This window comes from Tripterygium wilfordii, chromosome 9 (genome assembly GCF_013401445.1).
Source record: "Tripterygium wilfordii isolate XIE 37 chromosome 9, ASM1340144v1, whole genome shotgun sequence".
In the NCBI taxonomy this organism is placed as follows: domain Eukaryota; kingdom Viridiplantae; phylum Streptophyta; class Magnoliopsida; order Celastrales; family Celastraceae; genus Tripterygium; species Tripterygium wilfordii.
In genome coordinates this window covers 14,215,532-14,235,288 of record NC_052240.1, presented here as the reverse complement: position 1 = coordinate 14,235,288, position 19,757 = coordinate 14,215,532, and the positions used below count along the sequence as shown (strand labels likewise).

General features: G+C 38.1%; 4 protein-coding genes across 13 annotated transcripts; 3 read left to right on the top strand and 1 right to left on the bottom strand.

Annotated features, from left to right (window-relative positions):
* Window positions 1–295: 295 nt before the first annotated feature.
* LOC120004788 (tRNA (cytosine(38)-C(5))-methyltransferase 2) lies at window positions 296–5,200 on the top strand. Of its 3 annotated transcripts, none has more exons than XM_038854088.1 (11): window positions 296–452; window positions 573–683; window positions 1,858–1,951; window positions 2,035–2,153; window positions 2,237–2,359; window positions 3,110–3,461; window positions 3,573–3,667; window positions 4,105–4,170; window positions 4,253–4,317; window positions 4,758–4,893; window positions 4,975–5,200. In XM_038854088.1, the coding sequence occupies exons 1-10, from the start codon at window positions 399–401 to the stop codon at window positions 4,834–4,836; spliced, it is 1,158 nt and encodes a 385-aa protein (XP_038710016.1). In that variant the 5' UTR covers window positions 296–398; the 3' UTR covers window positions 4,837–4,893; window positions 4,975–5,200. The 3 variants fall into 3 exon arrangements, with proteins under 3 accessions (XP_038710016.1, XP_038710013.1, XP_038710014.1); XM_038854085.1 differs by having other exon boundaries at window positions 4,966–5,200; XM_038854086.1 differs by having other exon boundaries at window positions 4,758–4,895; window positions 4,972–5,200.
* A 208-nt stretch (window positions 5,201–5,408) lies between these two features.
* LOC120004789 (truncated lectin 2-like) lies at window positions 5,409–6,471 on the bottom strand. Its single transcript, XM_038854089.1, has 2 exons — window positions 5,919–6,471; window positions 5,409–5,813 (listed from the first exon to the last, which is right to left on the bottom strand). The coding sequence occupies exons 1-2, from the start codon at window positions 6,037–6,039 to the stop codon at window positions 5,443–5,445; spliced, it is 492 nt and encodes a 163-aa protein (XP_038710017.1). The 5' UTR covers window positions 6,040–6,471; the 3' UTR covers window positions 5,409–5,442.
* A 701-nt stretch (window positions 6,472–7,172) lies between these two features.
* On the top strand, window positions 7,173–11,027 carry LOC120005388 (pentatricopeptide repeat-containing protein At3g54980, mitochondrial-like). The gene is made up of 3 exons (XM_038854996.1): window positions 7,173–9,983; window positions 10,133–10,227; window positions 10,715–11,027. Exon 1 carries the CDS (start codon window positions 7,238–7,240, stop codon window positions 9,857–9,859), a length of 2,622 nt encoding a protein of 873 aa, XP_038710924.1. The 5' UTR covers window positions 7,173–7,237; the 3' UTR covers window positions 9,860–9,983; window positions 10,133–10,227; window positions 10,715–11,027.
* A 36-nt stretch (window positions 11,028–11,063) lies between these two features.
* LOC120005389 lies at window positions 11,064–19,249 on the top strand. Of its 8 annotated transcripts, none has more exons than XR_005469808.1 (7): window positions 11,179–11,419; window positions 11,999–12,258; window positions 13,563–13,751; window positions 14,204–14,691; window positions 15,526–15,650; window positions 18,031–18,150; window positions 18,518–19,249. XR_005469808.1 is itself a non-coding variant. In XM_038854999.1 (6 exons), exons 3-6 carry the CDS (start codon window positions 12,040–12,042, stop codon window positions 15,752–15,754), a joined length of 1,125 nt encoding a protein of 374 aa, XP_038710927.1. In that variant the 5' UTR covers window positions 11,064–11,167; window positions 11,306–11,419; window positions 11,999–12,039; the 3' UTR covers window positions 15,755–18,448. The 8 variants fall into 8 exon arrangements, 5 of the variants coding, with proteins under 5 accessions (XP_038710927.1, XP_038710926.1, XP_038710929.1 ...); XR_005469807.1 differs by lacking the exon at window positions 18,518–19,249 and adding an exon at window positions 18,364–18,481; XM_038854999.1 differs by lacking the exon at window positions 18,518–19,249 and adding an exon at window positions 11,064–11,167 and having other exon boundaries at window positions 11,306–11,419; window positions 15,526–18,448.
* Window positions 19,250–19,757: the final 508 nt, after the last annotated feature.

Below are 19,757 nucleotides of genomic sequence, written 5' to 3'. Positions count from 1 at the left end.
AATAATTAAAAACTAATAATTCTCCATATATTTCAACTAAAAAACTAATAAAAGAAAATTTTTTGATTTTAAAATAAATAAAAAAGAAAATACAGGCCCTTTTCTAGAGTTCGCCTCGAGCACCTGTAAACTCAAGTCCGTCACTGGGAAAACCGACCTATAAAAAAAATAATAATAAGAAAAAAACGTTGTCCTTGCAAAAAGAGGACAAAACAATAAGACGACGTCGTTGGAAAGAGCGGTTATGCTTTAAAACGTTAAGACGGCGTCGTTGCAGACCCAGCAAATCCTAATCCTAATCCTGCAAGGTTTAACCTTTTGAAAAAGGAAAACCTCCAACAACGTTCGATTTGTTTGACTTACTTCAGGTGGGGGCGAGGCGGGAGAGGAATAGAGTCATGGAGGACGAGCCATGGCGAGTCCTCGAGTTCTACAGCGGCATCGGTGGCATGGTACCTCTGGATACCCTAACTCTTGATTGTCGTCTCCCTATAGTCTATACTTAGTTTTTCCGTTTGCATAGATTTTAGGCGTATTCATTTTTTTTTCGTTTGTTTTTTCATCCGAGTTAGAGGTATTCGTTAACAGAGGCGGGAGTGAATGCAAAAGTGGTTGAAGCTTTTGACATAAACGACAAGGCGAATGATGTATACGAGCACAATTTTGGTCACCGTCCTTGTCAGGTTTTGCTTCTTATTCTAGATTAAGCTTATCAAACTGAGGAAAGGAATGATTGAATCTCAATACGTTATTTCTTTACTGGTTTTCATGTGGAAGAGTTGGTTTCGAGAGTAAGAAAGTATTGTCAAAGCACAAAATAAACCGTGTGTAGTTATTGCGTTTAATTTAGGAACGTTGTCTAGATTGAACGGAGGATCTTAGGTTCCCACCTGAATGAGAGGCTAATTTAAGCGTTTTATTCATTCTAATACTGTTTTGCATGCCATTTTTATGTTACTTACCAGTTGCTCGTTTGATAAGGATGTCTGTGATTTCATGTCAGCCTGTTTCCTGCTCGCATGTTCAGTGAGAAATTTATTGTGTTCCAAGTGTGTTGGAATTAAAGGCTTTAAGGTAAAGTTAGGTAGAGGTTTATAGCCTTTTAAAGTTGGTCAGAAATTGAAATCCTTTACTCTGCAGTTTTTCAAAATCTAGGGTGATTCTACTCTTACTCATTCTTGTGGCCTTGTGGGTCATAGATTTTCTTTTGATTTTGCAATGCTGGTGGCTTTGTTGTTTGGGCTTTGTCTAATTCGAGCTGGGTTCAGCTATATTAACCTTTTCTTCATGGACCTTTATAAAGGGCTAACAATTTTGTTTCCGGGAATAGTTTCTGCAAGACTTTGGTGAATAAACTCTTTTCAAATCAGCTTTATTTCTCTCTTTTTGATCCTTGTTGGTATATTTTATCAAATTATGTACAACTTAGTCAGGTTTTAATCTAGAGGTCTATATTGTGCCTGTCTCGACCATCTTAAGCAACCTTTCTGTCAGTTCGCCCTTGGGTGTGACAACTTCTATAAGCTGCCAGTTATAGTCTTTTCTTATTATCTTTTCTCGTTCTGTCATCTATCCATTTCATTGACATCCTCTGCTCACATTCATTTTACAGATTTTAGGCCTCGTGACTGCCTGATGCTCTGAACCATAAAATACAATGTTTCCTGGTTGAGACTTTGTGTTATGCGAAAATTGGACATAGGCTAATGAGTTCTCACTAAGGGGTTGAAAAATTAGTTATCACTAAGGGGTTTTTTGTTTCAGTATGGAAATATAAATGTTGAGTTGCTAAAGTGGCTTTTGACATGAAATTTCTTTGTCTTTTATCATATCATCCTATTCTTTTAATTGGCTCAGGGTAATATCCAGAGCCTGACTGCTGCTGATCTTGACAGCTATGGTGCACATGCATGGCTTCTCTCTCCTCCTTGCCAACCTTACACTCGACAAGGTGAAATTTTTTGTTTTATCTTCATAGAACTACATTGATCCACACAAATATTGATGGTCATTCACTGAATGCCTTGCTATTAGGCCTCCAGAAGCACTCTGGTGATGCTCGAGCATTTTCATTTCTCAAGATTCTTGAACTTATACCTCATAGTACGCGACCTCCAGTTATGCTATTTGTGGAAAATGTTGTTGGATTTGAGGTCTGTTCCCTAAGATCAACCTCAATTGTGAATCTATAGTCATCTTTTTTCCTATCCTGTGATATATTTTTCTGCCATTGCAGACATCAGACACACATACAAAAATGATGGAAATGTTAGCAAACAATGATTTTGTTACACAGGAGTTCATTTTAAGCCCAATACAGTTTCGTGTACCATATTCCAGGCCGCGCTACTTTTGTCTGGTAAACCCTGCCCCCCCCCCCCCTCCTCTTTCTTTCTCTAACGTTTGGTGTGGCAGTTGGTGGATTAACGCTTATGCTTCCTATGTAGAAATATGAGAGTATACAATCACTAAAACAGGGCTATTTAAGGGATTATTTTTCCTAAATATGATTTCTGGCCTTGGATAGACATGTGAGAGTGCAATACTACTTGGTTGGGCTATTTCAGGGATTTACTTTCTCAAAACCATTATTGGTACTAAATTATTTCACATTCATGAACAATTACACAGCAAATGCAGGTTCTCATGATTTTCTGATGGTTTACAAGTTTTTTTATCATTCCAATCACTTCATAGCACATATATGGTTTCTATTAATATATAATAGATAAGCATAATCCTAAGAAGGCAACTGAACGTTTGTCCCTACATAAGGTAGAAGGGCATCTGTTCCAAATAGTTTGGTTAGGGCTTTGGCAAATTGGCCTCAGTTGTAGGAACTAAACATTAAGTGTCTCTTCCTTGGAGAGGATACTCTGCTTTCCTGGTTACTTGTGTTTATATGAGGATATTAGAGCAGGACTTTGGTTCTCTTGTAATTGATAATTTAAAATGTGCTCTTTTAGTTGGACATATCTTGGCGTCTTGTAGAACACTCTTTTAATTGGTTACAGTACTTTCATTTATTTATAAAATGGTAACTACTAGGGTTTCCTCTGTTTCAAGAATATTGCCACACAACGTAACTTGTGGTTAATTTATTTTGCAGGCAAAAAGAAAGCCTCTATCCTTTCAGCAAGAAGCCTTCAATGGCCAGGTTCTTCAGTCTCCAACTCCATTATTTGGACATGATGATAATGTAGTAATGAATGAATGTGATAAACCACAAGAGAGCTGGGATAGATTGCTTCAGTCTTGTGAGCCAATAGAGAGGTTTCTCGAGTTCAGTGATTTCGGGGGCCAAATAAATGCAGAATCTGTTGTTGGGGCAGTGATTAATATTCCTCCAAAGGACCTTGGAGCTTCCAATAAAATTTGTGAGGGAAGTGAATGTGATTTGAGCTCCATAGACCAATATTTCATTCCCTTGAGCTTGATAGAGAGGTGGGGAAGTGCTATGGGTATCCTTATGATGATTTTTCTCTCTTCGTCCTTGATAGCATTTTTAATTTCACAGTTGCAATTTTGATGGACTTATTCTTTCTTTTTAAGTACTCCCTAATAGAGTTCAGATATTGTCTATCCGGATTCAAAGCGATGTTGTTGTTTTACAAAGAGTTACTATCGATATGTGAAAGGTACTGGGTCCCTATTGGCTACTGTCCAGGTAGGCTGTTATTTAATTCTTGCAGATATTCTTGATGATGGGACCATGATCTGGAACTGTGCATTAATATAATTTAGTTACGCATCTAATTTATCTAGGCATTTCACTCTGCATCTTGACCAGAAAATTTACTCTCAAGGTCCTTGTCTAAGTGAATCAGATAATATCTATTGATATCGCATGGCATTGTTACTAATATCCATTTTCAATCAGTCAGCAGAACTTTCTTTTTCAAATAATCAATTTACTGGGCCAGTATCTAGTTCAGTTTTTAATTACAATATATTTTATGATCGGTGACTTTTGCTTTATGCAATGCAGTGCAGTTTTTTTTTATCATATTCCCTATGTCATATTAGATCTAGTTCAGTTTATTCACCTTTAGCAGTTTCTCTCTCTGGGCTTTTCACCTGATATTTTCAAAAATGTCTATGCAGCCAAAGAATAAGGGGAAGGGCTCTTCATTGAAGGAGCAGGCCCTTAGATATTTCACCCCCAGAGAGGCATGCAGATTTTTCTTGTCTCTTGTTCTCTATTTATTTTTTACTTTTTACAGGAGCTAATTAATTTTTTTTTTATGGCCAGGTTGCTAATTTCCATTCTTTCCCAGAGGATTTTCAGTTCCCACAACACATAAGCCTTAGACAGCGGTAAGCTTCCCCCCCCCCCCCCTCTATTGCCATTTTCCCCAGAGTGATGGGTGCCCATAAAGAAGATGGCCGTAGTGATTTAATATAGAAACTATATGTTATTTCCATCAAGTTATAATTATGTGATTGCAATGTATGAAAGTACTTTGGGTTGAAGTATAGGCCTACAATTGTCTATGGTCCTCTTGGCAAAGTAGTCATTGTTCACTTTATGTTTCCAATTTTGTTTGTACTTCCTCTCTGAATCTAAGTAGAAGTAAAGACAGCATTGCTCTCTGATCCTCGAGCTAGATTGTAGTACGATTTTTTTGGAAACATGGTTGTCATGTTAAATTTGTTAGGACAGCAAACACCTTACAATTTACATAAGATCGTATCATATGGAATCATAGAAACTAGCTCATATATGCTTGGTTAAGAGGTGTCTTTTTTGGCTGCAGTTATGCATTGCTGGGGAACAGTTTAAGCGTAGCAGTGGTAGCTCCCTTGCTCAGATATATATTTTCTCCACCTCCTTGATGTGTCATTGTGTCCATCACCCCATTCATTGGATTCTGATCCTTCCCTTTGGAAAATGTATGTTCATTCCCACTTCTCCTTTACTGTGATGATAAATTATGAAAAGCTAACTTGATGTTGATGATTTAGTACTTACAGGTAAAGCATTGGGATGAAGACTTGGGGAAAATTATAGGCTCCATTAAAGTCAAATTGTTCACCATTATGATGACCTGAATGCAGATCTTCGGTAGGATGCTAAGTGTATCAACTTTGTAAAACTACTTTTTCCATTGGAGATGATACGTAAAGTATTGCCCCAGGACATATGAAAGTTTGCATATTATATTTTTATTCCACCCGAAATGCATCAATCCCTTGATCATCTCGCTGTGTTCAAATTTTCATACCACTATACTAGCCAAGAGCAACTGCTGGCTGCGTACGCAGCAATCCTAGATGGCAGAAATTGCCCCTTGTTTGTTTCAATGTATGAAACATGAGAACTGATTTGGCATCTCTTTTCTAATTATTCTTTATTTTCAAACAAAACGGAAAATTCAAATAAAATAGACATGTAGTCTCATGATAATTTGATTATTGGTCCTGATTTTATTTCATTGACCTCTACATATAAACTGTGGAGGTGAACTTCCAATCTAAGAGTTGATGGCGCTCTGTGAAAGACCCTGTTGAGGCTGTGAATCCGACGAATATGGATCTCGGCACAGTTCCTTCAAGGTCAATCTGGAGCTTGATAACTTTCACTAGTGGGTCTGATGCATATGCTGCGTACACTTCAAGCAGGTTAGTCCAACTGTTATAATCAACCCGAACCTTGATATTTCTTTGACTTGTAAGATTAACGCGTATGTTGTTGAGACTCTTGGCAGTAACTGAGTTTAATACACTTTTTGTGTCGATTGCAATGTGATTTCCGTCTATATCACCTATATCCTTGCAAGTGTCGAGCTCCACTGCTAGTTGTTGAACATTATCTGCATATTGACACAGGAAATGGTTCTCAGCTCCATAACCATACACAAAGATTTATCATGCTTGTTTGTTCATATATGTATGTATTATATTGCATATTTATCTACCTTCACTTGATTCATCCATGATACCGATGGAGGAGCCTTGGCTGGTTCGCGGTGGGGGACCATTGTCCGGAGCCATAATAAAAGCCATTCCATTGGCAGGAGGTGTATGGGGGGTCCGCATAATTCTGACGGTGAAGGTGGTAGAGATATTTGCAGGCCAGGCGGTGACGGGATAACGATATAAAACCCTGCCAACTTGGTTTTGCAGGAAAGCTTGTATTGTCTCCTTGTGTAGCCTCTGGGGTAAGGCTCAAGAAGCCATCACCACTGGTAACTGAACCCATGCAAATCAAGATGTCATTTTTTCAACTTTCTGTGGTGAAAGAGGGGAAATTGAAGGAGGTGTTGGCACTTGCATAAGCCTGGTTTAGAAAGGCAAAGAGAAACAAAAGCACAGCCATGGTTGTATGCAAGTGCCTAGCTCTCACAACTCAAATCTTGCAACTCATCGCCCGTGGTCTGGGGCGTATATATCATTCCTTTAATTCAATGCTGTCTTGTTTCCAAAAAACAATCTCTTGTTTTTTTTTGGCGAGTTCGAGTATTCAGCGTGGATGCAGTTTTAAGCTGTATCTTTTGTATTATATAAATACTTTCTCACCTTGATGGGCGGCCATCAATCTTTTGTATGAAGCTGGTAATGCTGACAAAAAGTAATCCTTAAAGCATGCCATCAATTATCTTACAACCCATAAATTTTTTTTAAAAAATTATGATTAGCTCAGCAAAAACTTCCAAACAGTAAACAAAGGAAACCCAAAGGCCAAAGCAACATTTTGTAGATCTGCGATCAATAAGAAAAAATCCTAAGTATAGAAATTATTTTAGAATAAAGAATATTGCATAAAATATAAGTTTTTGAAGAAAAAAAAAAGTAACAATAATTATTTAATTAAAATAAATCCCGCAGGAACAAAAACCTGAGGGTTTAACGCCTACAACCCAAATCTTTTGTATGAAGCTGGTAATGCTGACAAAAAGTAATCCTTAAAGCATGCCATCAATTATCTTACAACCCATAAATTTTTTTAAAAAAGTTATGATTAGCTCAGCAAAAACTTCCAAACAGTAAACAAAGGAAACCCAAAGGCCAAAGCAACATTTTGTAGATCTGCGATCAATAAGAAAAAATCCTAAGTATGGAAATTATTTTAGAATAAAGAATATTGTATAAAATATAAGTTTTTGAAGAAAAAAAAAAGTAACAATAATTATTTAATTAAAATAAATCCCGCAGGAACAAAAACCTGAGGGTTTAACGTCTACAATTAGGGCTTTGGTAGATCTTCTCTTCCGCCTCTTTGTGCAGAAGCCTAACAATGAGATATGCACTCACTTTTTCACCGATTCCTCAATACATTCTTCACTCCTTCAGAAATCCTAAATGTCTTTGTTCTAAAACCCAGTTTCCCGACGTAGATATCTTAGACCATCAGAATCCCAGCAGTCCCCACCCAAACACCAACTTTCCCGAGAAAATTGTCCTTGATTCCAATTCCCCTGAGAAAATCAATTCATGCTCTCATTTTCCTTCTAACCCAACTGCCCCAGCGCCCAAAGATGCCCACTCAACAGCACCAATCTCCGAAAGCGAGATTTTGAGGGGAAGCCATTTGATTGACACTCTTCTGAGTCACAGGACCAATCCATATCGTGCTTGGAGATACTTCAATGAGGTAGAAAGTAAGCGTGGTTTTGTCAAGGGTATTGATTCGTTTTGTGTTTTGCTTCATATTTTGGTGGGATTTCCTGAGACTCATAGATTCGCTCGTAATTTGCTCAATTGGTTTTGCTCTGGTGATTCAAGCCCCACGCCTTGTGTTGTTGTTGATCATTTAATGGACTCTGCGGAGAGGTTTGGTTTTCAATTAGATTCTCCAGTTTTTGATTTTCTGTTGAATGGTTATGTTAGAGCTACTAGGCTAAGTCATGCCATGAAGTGTTTTGATGGGATGATAGAGCACGATATAATTCCTTCAGTTAAATCTTTTAACATATTTCTGGCTGCTTTAGTTAGGAGCAATTTGATTGTTGAAGCAAGAGAACTGTATAATAAAATGATTCTGAAAGGAGTAAGTGGTGATTGTGCTACTATTCATATGATCATGCGAGCTTGTTTGAAAGAAGGGAAGCCTGAGGATGCTGAGGAGTTATTCAGTGAGGCAAAGACTAGAGGTCTAGCATTTGATGCTGCTGCATATGAAGTTATTATTTGGGCTGTCTGTAAGAAGCCCAACTCTAGTTTGGCCTATGCTTTGTTGAAGGAGATGAGAGATATGGGATGGGTTCCTTCTGAGTGTGCATTCACTTGTATAATTGGGGCTTGTGTTAAGCAGGGAAATATGGTAGAGGCGTTGAGGATTAAGGAAGAGATGGTGAGTTGTGGAAAAATGATGAATTTGGTGGTTGCAACCAGTTTGATGAAAGGATATTGCAAGCAAGGTGATATGGTAAGTGCTTTTAATATGTTTGATAAGCTATGTGAGGATGGACCTATTCCAAATAAGGCTGCATTTGCAGTTTTGATTGAATGGTGCTGTAAGTGTGGGAACATGGAAAAGGCACGCCGCCTTTACTGCCAAATGAAAGAATTGGGCATCTTGCCTACCGTCTTTATTGTGAATTCCCTGATACGTGGATTCTTGAAAACTCGGTCATTAAAAGAAGCGTTTGAGTTGTTAGATGAGGCAGTTGTGCATGGCATTGCCAATGTTTTCACGTATAACACTCTCCTATCTTCGCTTTGTAAAGAGGGCGAGGTAAGTGAAGCTTGCACTTTATGGGAAAAGATGGTGAATAGAGGTGTTATGCCCAGTATAGTTTCTTATAACAATCTGATACTTGGCCATTGCAGAGACGGGAACATGGATATGGCACATGGTGCATTTCTGCGGATGCTTGATTGTGGGTTAAGACCTAATGTTGTGACATATTCTACTTTAATTGATGGGTATTTCAAAAACGGAGATGCAGAACATGCCTTTGATGTGTTCGATAAAATGGTGGGTGAGAATATTACCCCCACGGACTACACTTTCAATACAATTATTACCGGTTTGTGCAAAGTCGGTCGTACATCTGAGTCAACCAATAAGCTGAAGAAATTTGTTGAGGAAGGTTTCATTCCCATCTGTATGACATACAATTCCATTATAGACGGGTTCATAAAGGAAGGCTCTATTGATTCTGCAATGGCTGTTTATAGAGAGATGTGTAAGAGTGGAGTTTCCCCTAATGTTATCACCTACACAAGCTTGATCGATGGGTTTTGCAAAACCAACAACATTAATCTTGCTTTGAAAATGCGGAATGAGATGACAAACAAGGGTCTCCAACTAGATGTTACAGCATATTGTGCTCTCATTGATGGGTTCTGCAAAAGACGAGATATGGATCGTGCACGTGAGCTTTTCTCTGAACTCCGTGAAATTGGGTTATCTCCTAATGCAGTGGTTTACAATAGCTTAATTAGTGGTTTCAGGAGTATAAATAACATGGAAGCGGCACTTGATTTACATAAGGCTATGATGAAAGAGGGAATTCCTTGTGACTTGAAAACATACACTACGTTAATTGATGGGTTGCTAAAAGAGGGTAAACTACTCTTCGCGTCAGAAATTTACTCAGAAATGCTTGACAAGGGTATTGTTCCTGATATAGTCACATACACTGTCCTGATAAATGGTCTTTGTAACAAAGGACAGGTAGATAATGCCCGGAAGGTTTTAGAAGAGATGGATAAGAAGAGTCTGACTCCAAGTGTTCTTATTTATAATGCCCTAATTGCTGGACACTTTAGAAAGGGAAATCTGGAAGAGGCTTTTAGACTGCATAACGAGATGCTTGACAGAGGTCTTGTACCTGATGATGCTACTTATGACATCCTTATCAATAGAAAGTTAAGAGGTGAAAATTTACTCTCCGGAGTTTCGCATGCTTGAAAAGCAAGTTGACTAACCACTGTTTCTGAGTTGGCCTCAACATTGTTTTGGCCTTTGAACGATAAAAACATATAATGGCCTGCAATAAGTATCACGGTGAAAGCCTTCGCTGTCTGCTATGAAGGTAATGTCTGCTAATCACTCTTCCTAGTCATTGTAGTTATTGTGGTTTTCGTTTTGTCTTTATTTTGCTGCCTTTTAGTCAATCTACTTTATGTCATCTATTCTGCCTTTTTTTTTTTCACGAATAATATTTTCTGCTTTATCTGCTAGTTTGAGTGCCTTCATCTTCCTTGGGCTCACTGAAGCAGAAATGTCAAAAAGTTTGCTGCTCATCGAAATTAATGGGCTCATCTGCAGTGTGCAAGGTATGAATGTCTAATTGATCGCCCCTTTTTATGAACTATTCAACCTCATGGTAGTCAATGGTGTCTGAAGATGATTTCTTCAGGTTTAATAGAGCAATCGTTACTGGCTTGCCCTTGTTCCCGCTGAGAATACCCTTTTAACAGTTAGCCTACTCATACTTCCAGTTTTTTTCTTTTTTTTTTGCCTGAGTTCCAGCTGTAAGAAAATGTAGGCCATAAGTTGATAAGTAGTTTTCTCAGTTAAAACCATCGTTCACATTTTCCTGTAAAACCATTCTGGTACTTGGAGTATTATACATGGAACCTACCTCAAAAGTGGTAAGGAGTCGAACAGACGGAAATGGAAGGGAGCATAACCTGAAATATGGGATAATCCCATATACCGGTTTTGAGCCCCAACGGTAGACACTATGTTGGGGTTTCTAGTCATGACTTCTACTCTCTTTCATGTCTTGCAACTTCTTTAAACTTATTTTTGTTCTTGCAGTGTGTGCTCAGGTGGTTGGCACAAGCTGCAGTGTTAGCTGAGCTCTGGTCGCAGTTGGCATAAACCAACCAACCTACTTTGGAATCAGGCATGAAGGTCAACCTGCCATGTAACATCACAAGAGTTGTTCCACCTAATCTAGTTAGCTTTGCATTATCCCCCACACTTCAAGTCAACTGTATAAATATATTATTGGCTTTGATTTGGAATTACAAATTCAACTGTTCTGATTCTTTCTATGCAAGGAATGTACAGCAAGAAGAATAATATGTGTAGAGATTGTTTTTTTATACAAGTATTTGTGGTTACCTGATTGGCGATATGTATAGATTGTTCACGCGCCACGGATCGAGTGAAGAAATAACTGTTCCTTTAATTCAGGGGAAAAAAATAACGGCAACTTCTCTTCCAAGTTCCAACTCGAATTCACAAATCACAGGCCGTTTGTGGGTGGTGGGTGTGTACGCATTACGCACCTCTTCGCTTTTCCTGGTCGATGATAAACTATATATATATTTTATGCATTATTACATTTGAATATTCGACAAAATTTTCTTCCCCTCAAACCCTAATAACTTTTATTTTTCTTAGTTCACAAAAAGAAACTACGATTCCGTTCGAAAGAGAGAAATATTGACGAAGAGAGATCAAAAGCCAATTCGATTCCCTAGCTTGATCGACCATTTTTTTAATTGTTCAGGCGAGGTGAGTGATAGTCTCTCTCTAACCTCTTTGATCGTGTGCCTTGTGTTGTTCTTTTTGACAATTGGTTATTTGTATTTACTATAATTTGAACTAACCATTGAAAGTATGAATGATCTTTCCCTTGCTTGAATAATTTTAATTCTATCTTGTTTAGTTTTTTGCTTTTAGAGTTCTGTAAAGGAGCTAGACCTGATCAGATGTGTTGCTGCGTTTTTCTGTTCTAGATTTTGATTGTTAATTGTTCCGGATTTGTGTTCACCTGGTCGTAAGGTGGAACCATGTTTGCGAAGTTTTCTTTTGACTTTCTTTCTGTGATTTCCTTCCAGATATGTCACTTTGTTTTCATGTTTCTGTGCTATGTATGCCTTAGCTATGTCAGTCTGTATGGGTAAGAACTATCGTGGTCAACCTGGACATATATTTCTGTAGCACATCATTAAATTAATAACTATTGTCTATGAAGATGTTTTGTCTTAAAGGTTTTTCGCCTAAATTTAATGATATTATAAGCACAATGGATTTTATTAAATTTGGACACCTTATATCTGATATCCAGGTTGAACTTCTTCCTATTTGCAGATTTTTGAGATTGATTTTTTCGAAAAACGTAGTTAGTAGTAATGATGAGATTCAGGAAAGGGACTATAGTGGATGTGCTCGACAGAAGAGAGGATCCTTCTGGTGTGTGGAGGCCTGCCAAGATTATCTCTGGCAATGGACACTATTATAGTGTTAGGTATGATTGTTCCATAGGAATGAAAGACAAGCCTATTGCAGGGAAGGTCTCGAGGAAGGCCATCAGGCCCAGGCCTTGTCCTCCACCTGTTGATGGAAGGAGGGTGATATGCCAATTATATTCATATAATTGTGCATCCTTTTATATGAAATCTTGTATTGTTTAAGAGTTAATTCGAATTATATGCTGCTTAAAGAGTGTTATTTGCACATTTCAGGTTCCGGAGCATAAATGGAAGAAAAGCAGCTTAATGGATAGGAATAAGCAAGAAATTGGATCCGTGGGAAAAACCGATCGATCGGACCAAATGCCCGATCGATCGGATTCTAATTTAACTGAATTGGACAGTGGAGAATTCCGATCGATCGGGCCAAAAACCGATCGATCGGCCAGAGTAGTCTCGCGAATTTTTAGGCCTTTAAATGTCCGAAATCAACCTAAAGTTAAGAAAGACCAGCTCAAAACGACATCATCCTGTGAGATAAACGACTCTGGGTCATGGGGAGTATAAAAGGAATAAGTTGCTAGGTTTTGAGGGGTTGGAACTTTGGAGAAATTCTCTCAAGCTTGGACGGCAACCCTTGGGAGCTCAAGCTGGAATTTCAGGGGTTTCATCTAATTTCTTCTCATTTCTTGTATTAAATGACTGCTAGTATGGATTTCAAGTTGTATTTCGTGATTATGAGGAACTAATCCTCTAACTAGGGGTCCTAATGGAACCCCTCTTTGAATGTTGAATGAACTTGATTTTTAGCCTTTAATCTCTCTTATGGTTGTTGATTTTCTATGGATACACTTATTGCTTTCAAATGCTTGATCACCATTTGAATGATTTTTAGCTTGAGTTGAGTCCGGAAGGATAGGCCTAAGGTTGCAAGAATCCATAGAAAACATAAGTTGAATGAACCATAGAAATATAGGTTTATGACTTATGCAATTGTTAAGTGATTTCCATTGATCTTAATGGGTTTACAATGTACTAATCCGAGTGTTAGGAATAACCCGGATTTATGTTGAAAACACATTCGATGTATCTAGGAATAGAACATTGAATAGAGTGGGAAATTAATTGTCAACAACTAATTTGAGAATTGAGAGTTAAAGAATCAATGGAGTTCAATTGGATGAGAGGTGGTGAAATTAGGAACCCTAGTGTTTAACTTTCTTGGAAATCAAATTGTCGTTTGTTGTTAGTTAATTGTTCAATTTGTTACTTACTTAGTGATTTTGCAGTTGCTTGTTAGCTTTGAATGACCACAATCACAATTCGCATTGCCAATTAGTGTAAAAATTGTTCGAATTGACTTTGAATTTGAATTTGCTAAAATATCCTCGTGGGAACGATACTCTACTCATTCTTTATTACTTGTGCGACTTGTCCGCTTGCGAATAATTTCACAACAGAGGGGTTGGGTGGCTGGAGACTTAGTGGAGGTGTATGATGACTGTGCTTGGAAAGCTGCCAGAATTTTGAAGGGTGTGGGTGGAAATTGTTATGAAATTAGGCAACTGAGCTCTTTGAAAGAATTCCGAGTCCACAAAGTTAACATCAGGGATCGTCAGCTGTGGCAGGATGAGAAATGGATTGTCAGAAAGGTAAAAAGTTTGTTTAATATTTTGAGAAAGACAGAAAGCCTTTGTATTGCATCATCTGTCTGTCTGTTTCACCTTGCCAAAGTTAATCGAGAATGCTTTGAGATTGTTGCTTTTTTTCTTATCTTTTGTCTTTCCTGTTTTGATTTTTGAATTCGTGTTCTTGTGGATTTGGCAGACTCATATTTCTTCATGACTAGTCAATTTGCAAGCTGCATAACAGCCCATTCCTCCCTTCATAATCATTTAGGTGCATATCCGTGTGGTTTTTGCCCCATGAATTTCATTCTCAGTATCTCTTCTGTGTGTTTAATTGTTTTTTTTTATCTGTTTTGTTAGATGGCTTGTGTGCACATCTATCTCTGTGTAGCAAGATTCATGAATGTGCTATGGCAAATTGTCTTATTTGCTCCGTTGTCTGCATTGCTAAGTCATTTCTTTGTTTTCATCCATAGGGCCTTGGCAGCTGCAGAAATGTGAAAGCCAGAAAAACAGCAACTGAAAGTGAAAATTCTTTCCAGAAAATCGCCTTCCCACTGCAGCAAGCCAATCCCAACGCAAATGTACAGCCAAGATATACTGGTGCTGCTGCTTTAGACAACCCTGGTTGCCAAGAATCTCACATTGTCTCCGCTAGAACAATGAAGAGAGCATATCCATTTTCTTCCTCCCATGTTGACACAGAAGGTGGGAAACCAAATTGTTTCCTTCATTGTTTTTGTGCAAGAAGCTCAGAATGTAATGATTCTGATGCCGATGACTGCTCAGTTGGTAGTTGTAGTGTTATAAGTTACAATTCATGTAAGCTGTCAGGTCGTACTTTAGCTGGCCTTAGTCAAGATTCAGATACCCTGAGTAGTGATGCAGAATCATTTTGTGGCCGTGAGGAGGAAGAAAAATGCTCTCATCCTTTGCGAGAGGGTGTGGAAGCAACAATTCATAGGTTAGAGTTGCACGCTTATCGTTGCACTCTGAATGAATTGTATGCTTTTGGGCCCTTAAGTTGGGACCAAGAAGCTATGTTGACTGATCTCCGTCTCTCTCTCCATATTTCTAATGATGAGCATTTGATAGCTTTAAGGAACCTAATTTCTGGTGGAACAAATATTCACGTAGGTTAAAAGTTTATCAATGTTCTTTCTGTTTTCTTCCTTGGTTATAATGAGTCACAACCTTGTAAGACGCAGAATTTATTGTTGATTTTGTAGCTTTGTCATAATGTCCAATCTTGAAAGAAAGTGGAAAAGTATATCTTGGAGACATGTACCAAATTCTTATGAGAATAGATATTTTATTGTGTCTCTCTCTCGCGTTCATTTTTGAGTTACACATGACAATTTCCTGCCAAGATCTTTATTGTCTCTCAACTATTAGATTAGTTGGGAGTTGCCAATTGATTGAATTTATGGAATGATACACTAGACTCATTTGAACCATGAAAAGCTAGACTTTTCTATATGCTCTTGATACTTCAATGGACAAACGAAAATGACTGCTTCCATTGTCTTGTGCCGTAGGAAGGTGTATCTTTTCGTTATTAATTGGGTATTTGTTGTTATTGTACCTCATGTGCTGTGGAACTTTTGCTAATTATTAATTCTCTTGTTAACATCTTTGTGGAATTTATGATAGGATTGTCTTTTTGCATGTAATTGAGTTTAGTAAGAATCCTTTAGTTTTGAACTTTTGATATAAAGATCATTAGTCCTTGTTTTATTAGACAGAAGTGAAAATTCCGTTCTAAGGATGTTATTGATACATGCCCCGCATTTTCCAGGGCCAAAGTTGGAGGCATGCATGTCTTGCTTCCAAAAGATCTAAACATGAAGCTGGGTTGGCTATTTTTTCCCTGGTGTTATAAGTGGGCATGGCTGAGTTCAATTTTCTACCGGCGATACGATGGTCAGCAACTGGTATCATTATTACTCTTGTTTGCTGCGATATCTTATTTGAGCTTTGCTCGGACCATGGGTACGTCTTCTCGAAAAAAAAAAAAGCAAAACTAGAACTATGGAAAAGCTATTGTGAGTATCCTGAAATGAAAGGTGTTTTCAAGTTTATATTCACATCAATTGGTAATTCTTCCTCAATTTCTGCTTTTTGCCTTTTTTAATTGCATAAATAATATGTTGTTTCTGCAGCAGATTAGATTGCGTCCAAATTGGAAAAGTGATTTGAGTTGGAGTGATCCTATCTGTTTGGTTGAGGATCTTCTTTATTGGCCTTGAGGTTCATGACACTCTATATTGGTCCTTAACTTATATGCAATTTTCAATTTCGTTTTTAACTTTCAAAATTTTAGGGATGAATACTGAACAACCCCACATTACCCACAAAAGTACAAAACCCCTTTCATGCAAAAAAATTCAAAACTTGTAATTAAGTCCTTGACCTTATTGTAGAATGTACTCAATCATCAACTTCATTAGCTTCATTTTCTTCTCCTTCATCTATCTCTTACCCTTCTTACCCTCTACTGGACTTCACCTCTCTTTGCTCTCTTTATTTTCACTCTCTTCCTTAACATTGTGTGCAATGCATTCTGAGTAAAAAATGCGATATTCTTTTCTTTGCTTTATTGATTCATTTCCCACTTCCCTCATGTAATTTACTGGTGATTTTACCTCAATCATGATTTCTATATTTCATACTTGTTTGTGGAAATGTTAAGCATCAGAAAAGAAATACATCCAATTAAAGGCTAACTTAAATTATCTTAGGCTACTTTTGATTTGCAAATATTGTGATGGGATTGAGATTCTCATTGTCACTGAAATCGGTATGATTTTAGGTTCAAGTAGAACAGTTGAGGGAATTGGGATTTCTTATATTCTAATCTATGAAGAAAAGAAAAGAAATGCAAATCCTAATATGATATTCGCATTGGGATTGCTTTTTTTTTCCCAGACAGAGGAGTTGGGATTACCTTTAACTGAATTCTCATGCACATCGCAATACTTGCGAACCAAAAGTAGCCTAGTGTAACCAAAAGTTGCCTTAGTGTTGGGGAGCACTACTGCTTCAAGTGGTCAAACTCCTGATTACATTGCCTTAGTAGTGGAGCCTTCAATCAGGCAAGGCATGACCGAAGGTATGATCACGTAAAACTAAACCCCATTCATAGCGATAAATGGGAATTGTTAATGTTACCAGTGGTAACTTCAACATTTTGTTCTGATTGGTGAGATGAGGACAAAGCGGATCCGAGAGAAGAAAAGTAATAGAGAGAAGGTGAGAGTCCATGGGAGAGAAGGTGGGGGAGATAGGTGAGGGAAGAAAGGGGAAGACAAAGAAGTTTCCAAGCAGGCATATCATGCTTATATAAATTGAAACTTTCATGTAAGTTTTTGTGTTTCTTTGTAGGGTAATTTAAAATAGGGGAAAAAGTCTGTCGGCATCAAAACTGAAAGTTTTCAAGTGCCACATCTTATGTAGAAGAAAGAAGACTCATCTTTTTTATTCGATATTAGTGAGCTTTTAGAGTACTCGAACAGTGATACTGCTAGTTAAAAATATTATCTGTGTTTTTTTTGCATAGGATCTAGTATGATTCCTGATTTGATTGCTAGGATATACCATTATATTTATCGCTTTTGTTGTCCTTTTTCCTGAGGTATCGTGGATGACTATAAATGAGAAATATGTAAATGAAATTTTGTTGACAGAAAAGTTTTTGGCAGCAGAAAAGCATGCTTTTGGTTAACGGATTTGGTCGAGTTGAAATTTTTCTGTGGATGTCTCTTTCTGGTTCCAGTTAGGAGGATATACTATATTAGCGAAGATTGCTCAGCATTTCTAAGTACAAATTTTCTCAATGGAGTTCGAGGTTATTTTCTCGTGGATCATTAATTCTAGCTGGACTGCAAATCATGGCATTTCATATTTTTACTGTCTTTTCGCTGCATTTAAGGTGATGGATATTTATTCTCGAACGATCGTGCTGGTGAGAACATGTAATAATTGTGTGAGTTGGTCAATTTGCAATGGTGTGGTTGAGGAAATTAATATTTCCATTATGTTGTTATTTCTTATGAAGGTTTATGTGGTTTTTTCATAATTATGTTTCAGAATAATTATGCTGTCACCGGGCATTTCTAACTGTGTCTTTTGATTTTGGGTCGGAATTGAAAGTAAGGATGCCTACTTCTGAGAGTGTATGACTGAGTTCCTGACCAACTGCGCTAGGATGTCATTCAAGCACTCATGTCACCTTTGTTTACGCTCCAGATTGAAAAATGTTTATAACATTTAGTTAGTTAACGTGACATACTTTTGTCAACAGGTCTTCCCGTGATCATGATGCCAGTTTGATGCACCTGGTTCTAAAGCTCGTGACTACCCTACAAGAGTCTGAGTCTGTGGGAGGGTGCTTTCCTGGAAACACATATCTTGGAGCTGATAGGTATGTATTTTTAAGTCTTTGGGCTCTGATAGATACTTGAAGCAACCTGATTTAATTCTCCACAAGGGAGCACCGTTCTGATAATCATGGCTATTCTCCACAAGAGGGAATATAGGGTGGAATAAGTTTGAGATTTCACCCTCCCAAAATCTCAGGGAATGTATGATTCTTACCCTCGTCCCACCCTCTAAATGCCTGTCATTTCTCGTGCAGTTTGAATGAAATTTAACACTCACCCCCGACTGTAGCGACGCATCAATCAATGACGTATATACAACAATTATTTATGTTGCAAATTCATCATTCCGCCCTTTTTATACTTGTACAATAGTAAAGCTTTTGGCAGGGTCTGTTTCGACTTGTCCAGGTGCCACGAGACCTGTTTATGTATATATCCTTTACACTCTGAGCAGTCGACCTTTACAAGCTGCTGCCGCCACCAGAGTCGAACTAGAGCCCATCATCGGCCGTATATATCCTTTGCTAGGCTGGACCGCTTTGTATCTCGTGGGCTTGAGCTGGGCCAGGTTTGCTAAAACATCGGGCCAGAATTTCTTCCCAAGGCCAGTCAAGAAACAAAATCATATGTAATGACTGGGCGGCCGTGCTAGACTGCTAGTCTTTAGGCTTAATGTGGTAGATCCAACCCCAGCCAGGAAAAATAATTTCAGGCCCACACCCAAGCCCAGCCTGAAAAAATCAGCTATACACCAGACGACAGACGTCACACATCCTACTCACCTCGTTAGTACGAAGAAAATGGGGAAAAGATTTTGGTTTGATAGGTCAAGCATGTAGGGCCATTTTAGTCTTTCGGCGTCTTGTGCTTAATCCAAGCCCAGCTTGAAAAACCAAATTCAGGCCTATCCAAGCCCAGCCCAGTCTTCATTATCAGGTCGTCTGGCCCATGATCAGCTATGCCCCAAACCTGTGATGAGAACCAATAAAAGACAAGTCGTAGTTAGTTTAGTTTCCTATATTATTAGTATTTACTTTCAATTAGTATTTGTTTAGTATTTATATTCTTGATGGTATTTGCTTTTAATTAATCTGTTTAGGTATAAAGTAGTTTTTTATATAGTTTTGGTCTTCTAGTTTGAAAACGTTTTGGATTGTTTACTTGGCTACATAAGCCAGTAGAGTTGTACTTATTTTTATCAATCAAAGAAATTAAACAAAAAGCGAAACTTGTTCTCAAAATCGAGAGATTTCTCTCAACCCAACCTTGTTCTTAATTCTGTTAATATCAAGGTCTGCCGTCCGGGAAAGGGCTGCCGTCTGAAGGGCGAGCGTAGCCACCGTGGACGTCGACTGTGGACGTCGACTGTCCAAGGGGGTGGTTTGATGAGTATCCCACATCGAAAAAATAGGACTACTAACTCTAGTTTATAAGAATCCAAGGCACCCTCAGCTAGTAAGTCGGTTTTCTGAGTTGTAGTTTTACCTTGAGCCTTATGGGCTGGTGTGGGTTTTCATCAACCTGTTTTGACATATATCGTACGACCGTATTATTACACTATTACCTCACACCCGTCTTCTTTGACATCCCAAGTAAATGGGGGACAAAAATTGGTTAATCAAATACCCACTTAGTTCTCTTTTGATCA

Excerpts from the sequence above, each read along its gene's own strand:
- LOC120004788 (XM_038854088.1), top strand. The coding sequence starts at position 399 with ATGGAGGACGAGCCATGGCGAGTCCTCGAGTTCTACAGCGGCATCGGT. Across the intron at positions 1,952-2,034 it reads CCAACCTTACACTCGACAAG|GCCTCCAGAAGCACTCTGGT; the intron begins GTGAAATTTTTT and ends CCTTGCTATTAG. Across the intron at positions 4,171-4,252 it reads GATATTTCACCCCCAGAGAG|GTTGCTAATTTCCATTCTTT; the intron begins GCATGCAGATTT and ends TTTTATGGCCAG.
- LOC120004789 (XM_038854089.1), bottom strand. The coding sequence starts at position 6,039 with ATGCGGACCCCCCATACACCTCCTGCCAATGGAATGGCTTTTATTATG. Across the intron at positions 5,814-5,918 it reads CATGGATGAATCAAGTGAAG|ATAATGTTCAACAACTAGCA; the intron begins GTAGATAAATAT and ends GTCAATATGCAG.
- LOC120005388 (XM_038854996.1), top strand. The coding sequence starts at position 7,238 with ATGAGATATGCACTCACTTTTTCACCGATTCCTCAATACATTCTTCAC.
- LOC120005389 (XM_038854999.1), top strand. The coding sequence starts at position 12,040 with ATGATGAGATTCAGGAAAGGGACTATAGTGGATGTGCTCGACAGAAGA. Across the intron at positions 12,259-13,562 it reads CACCTGTTGATGGAAGGAGG|GGTTGGGTGGCTGGAGACTT; the intron begins GTGATATGCCAA and ends TCACAACAGAGG. Across the intron at positions 14,692-15,525 it reads GTGGAAGCAACAATTCATAG|GGCCAAAGTTGGAGGCATGC; the intron begins GTTAGAGTTGCA and ends CGCATTTTCCAG.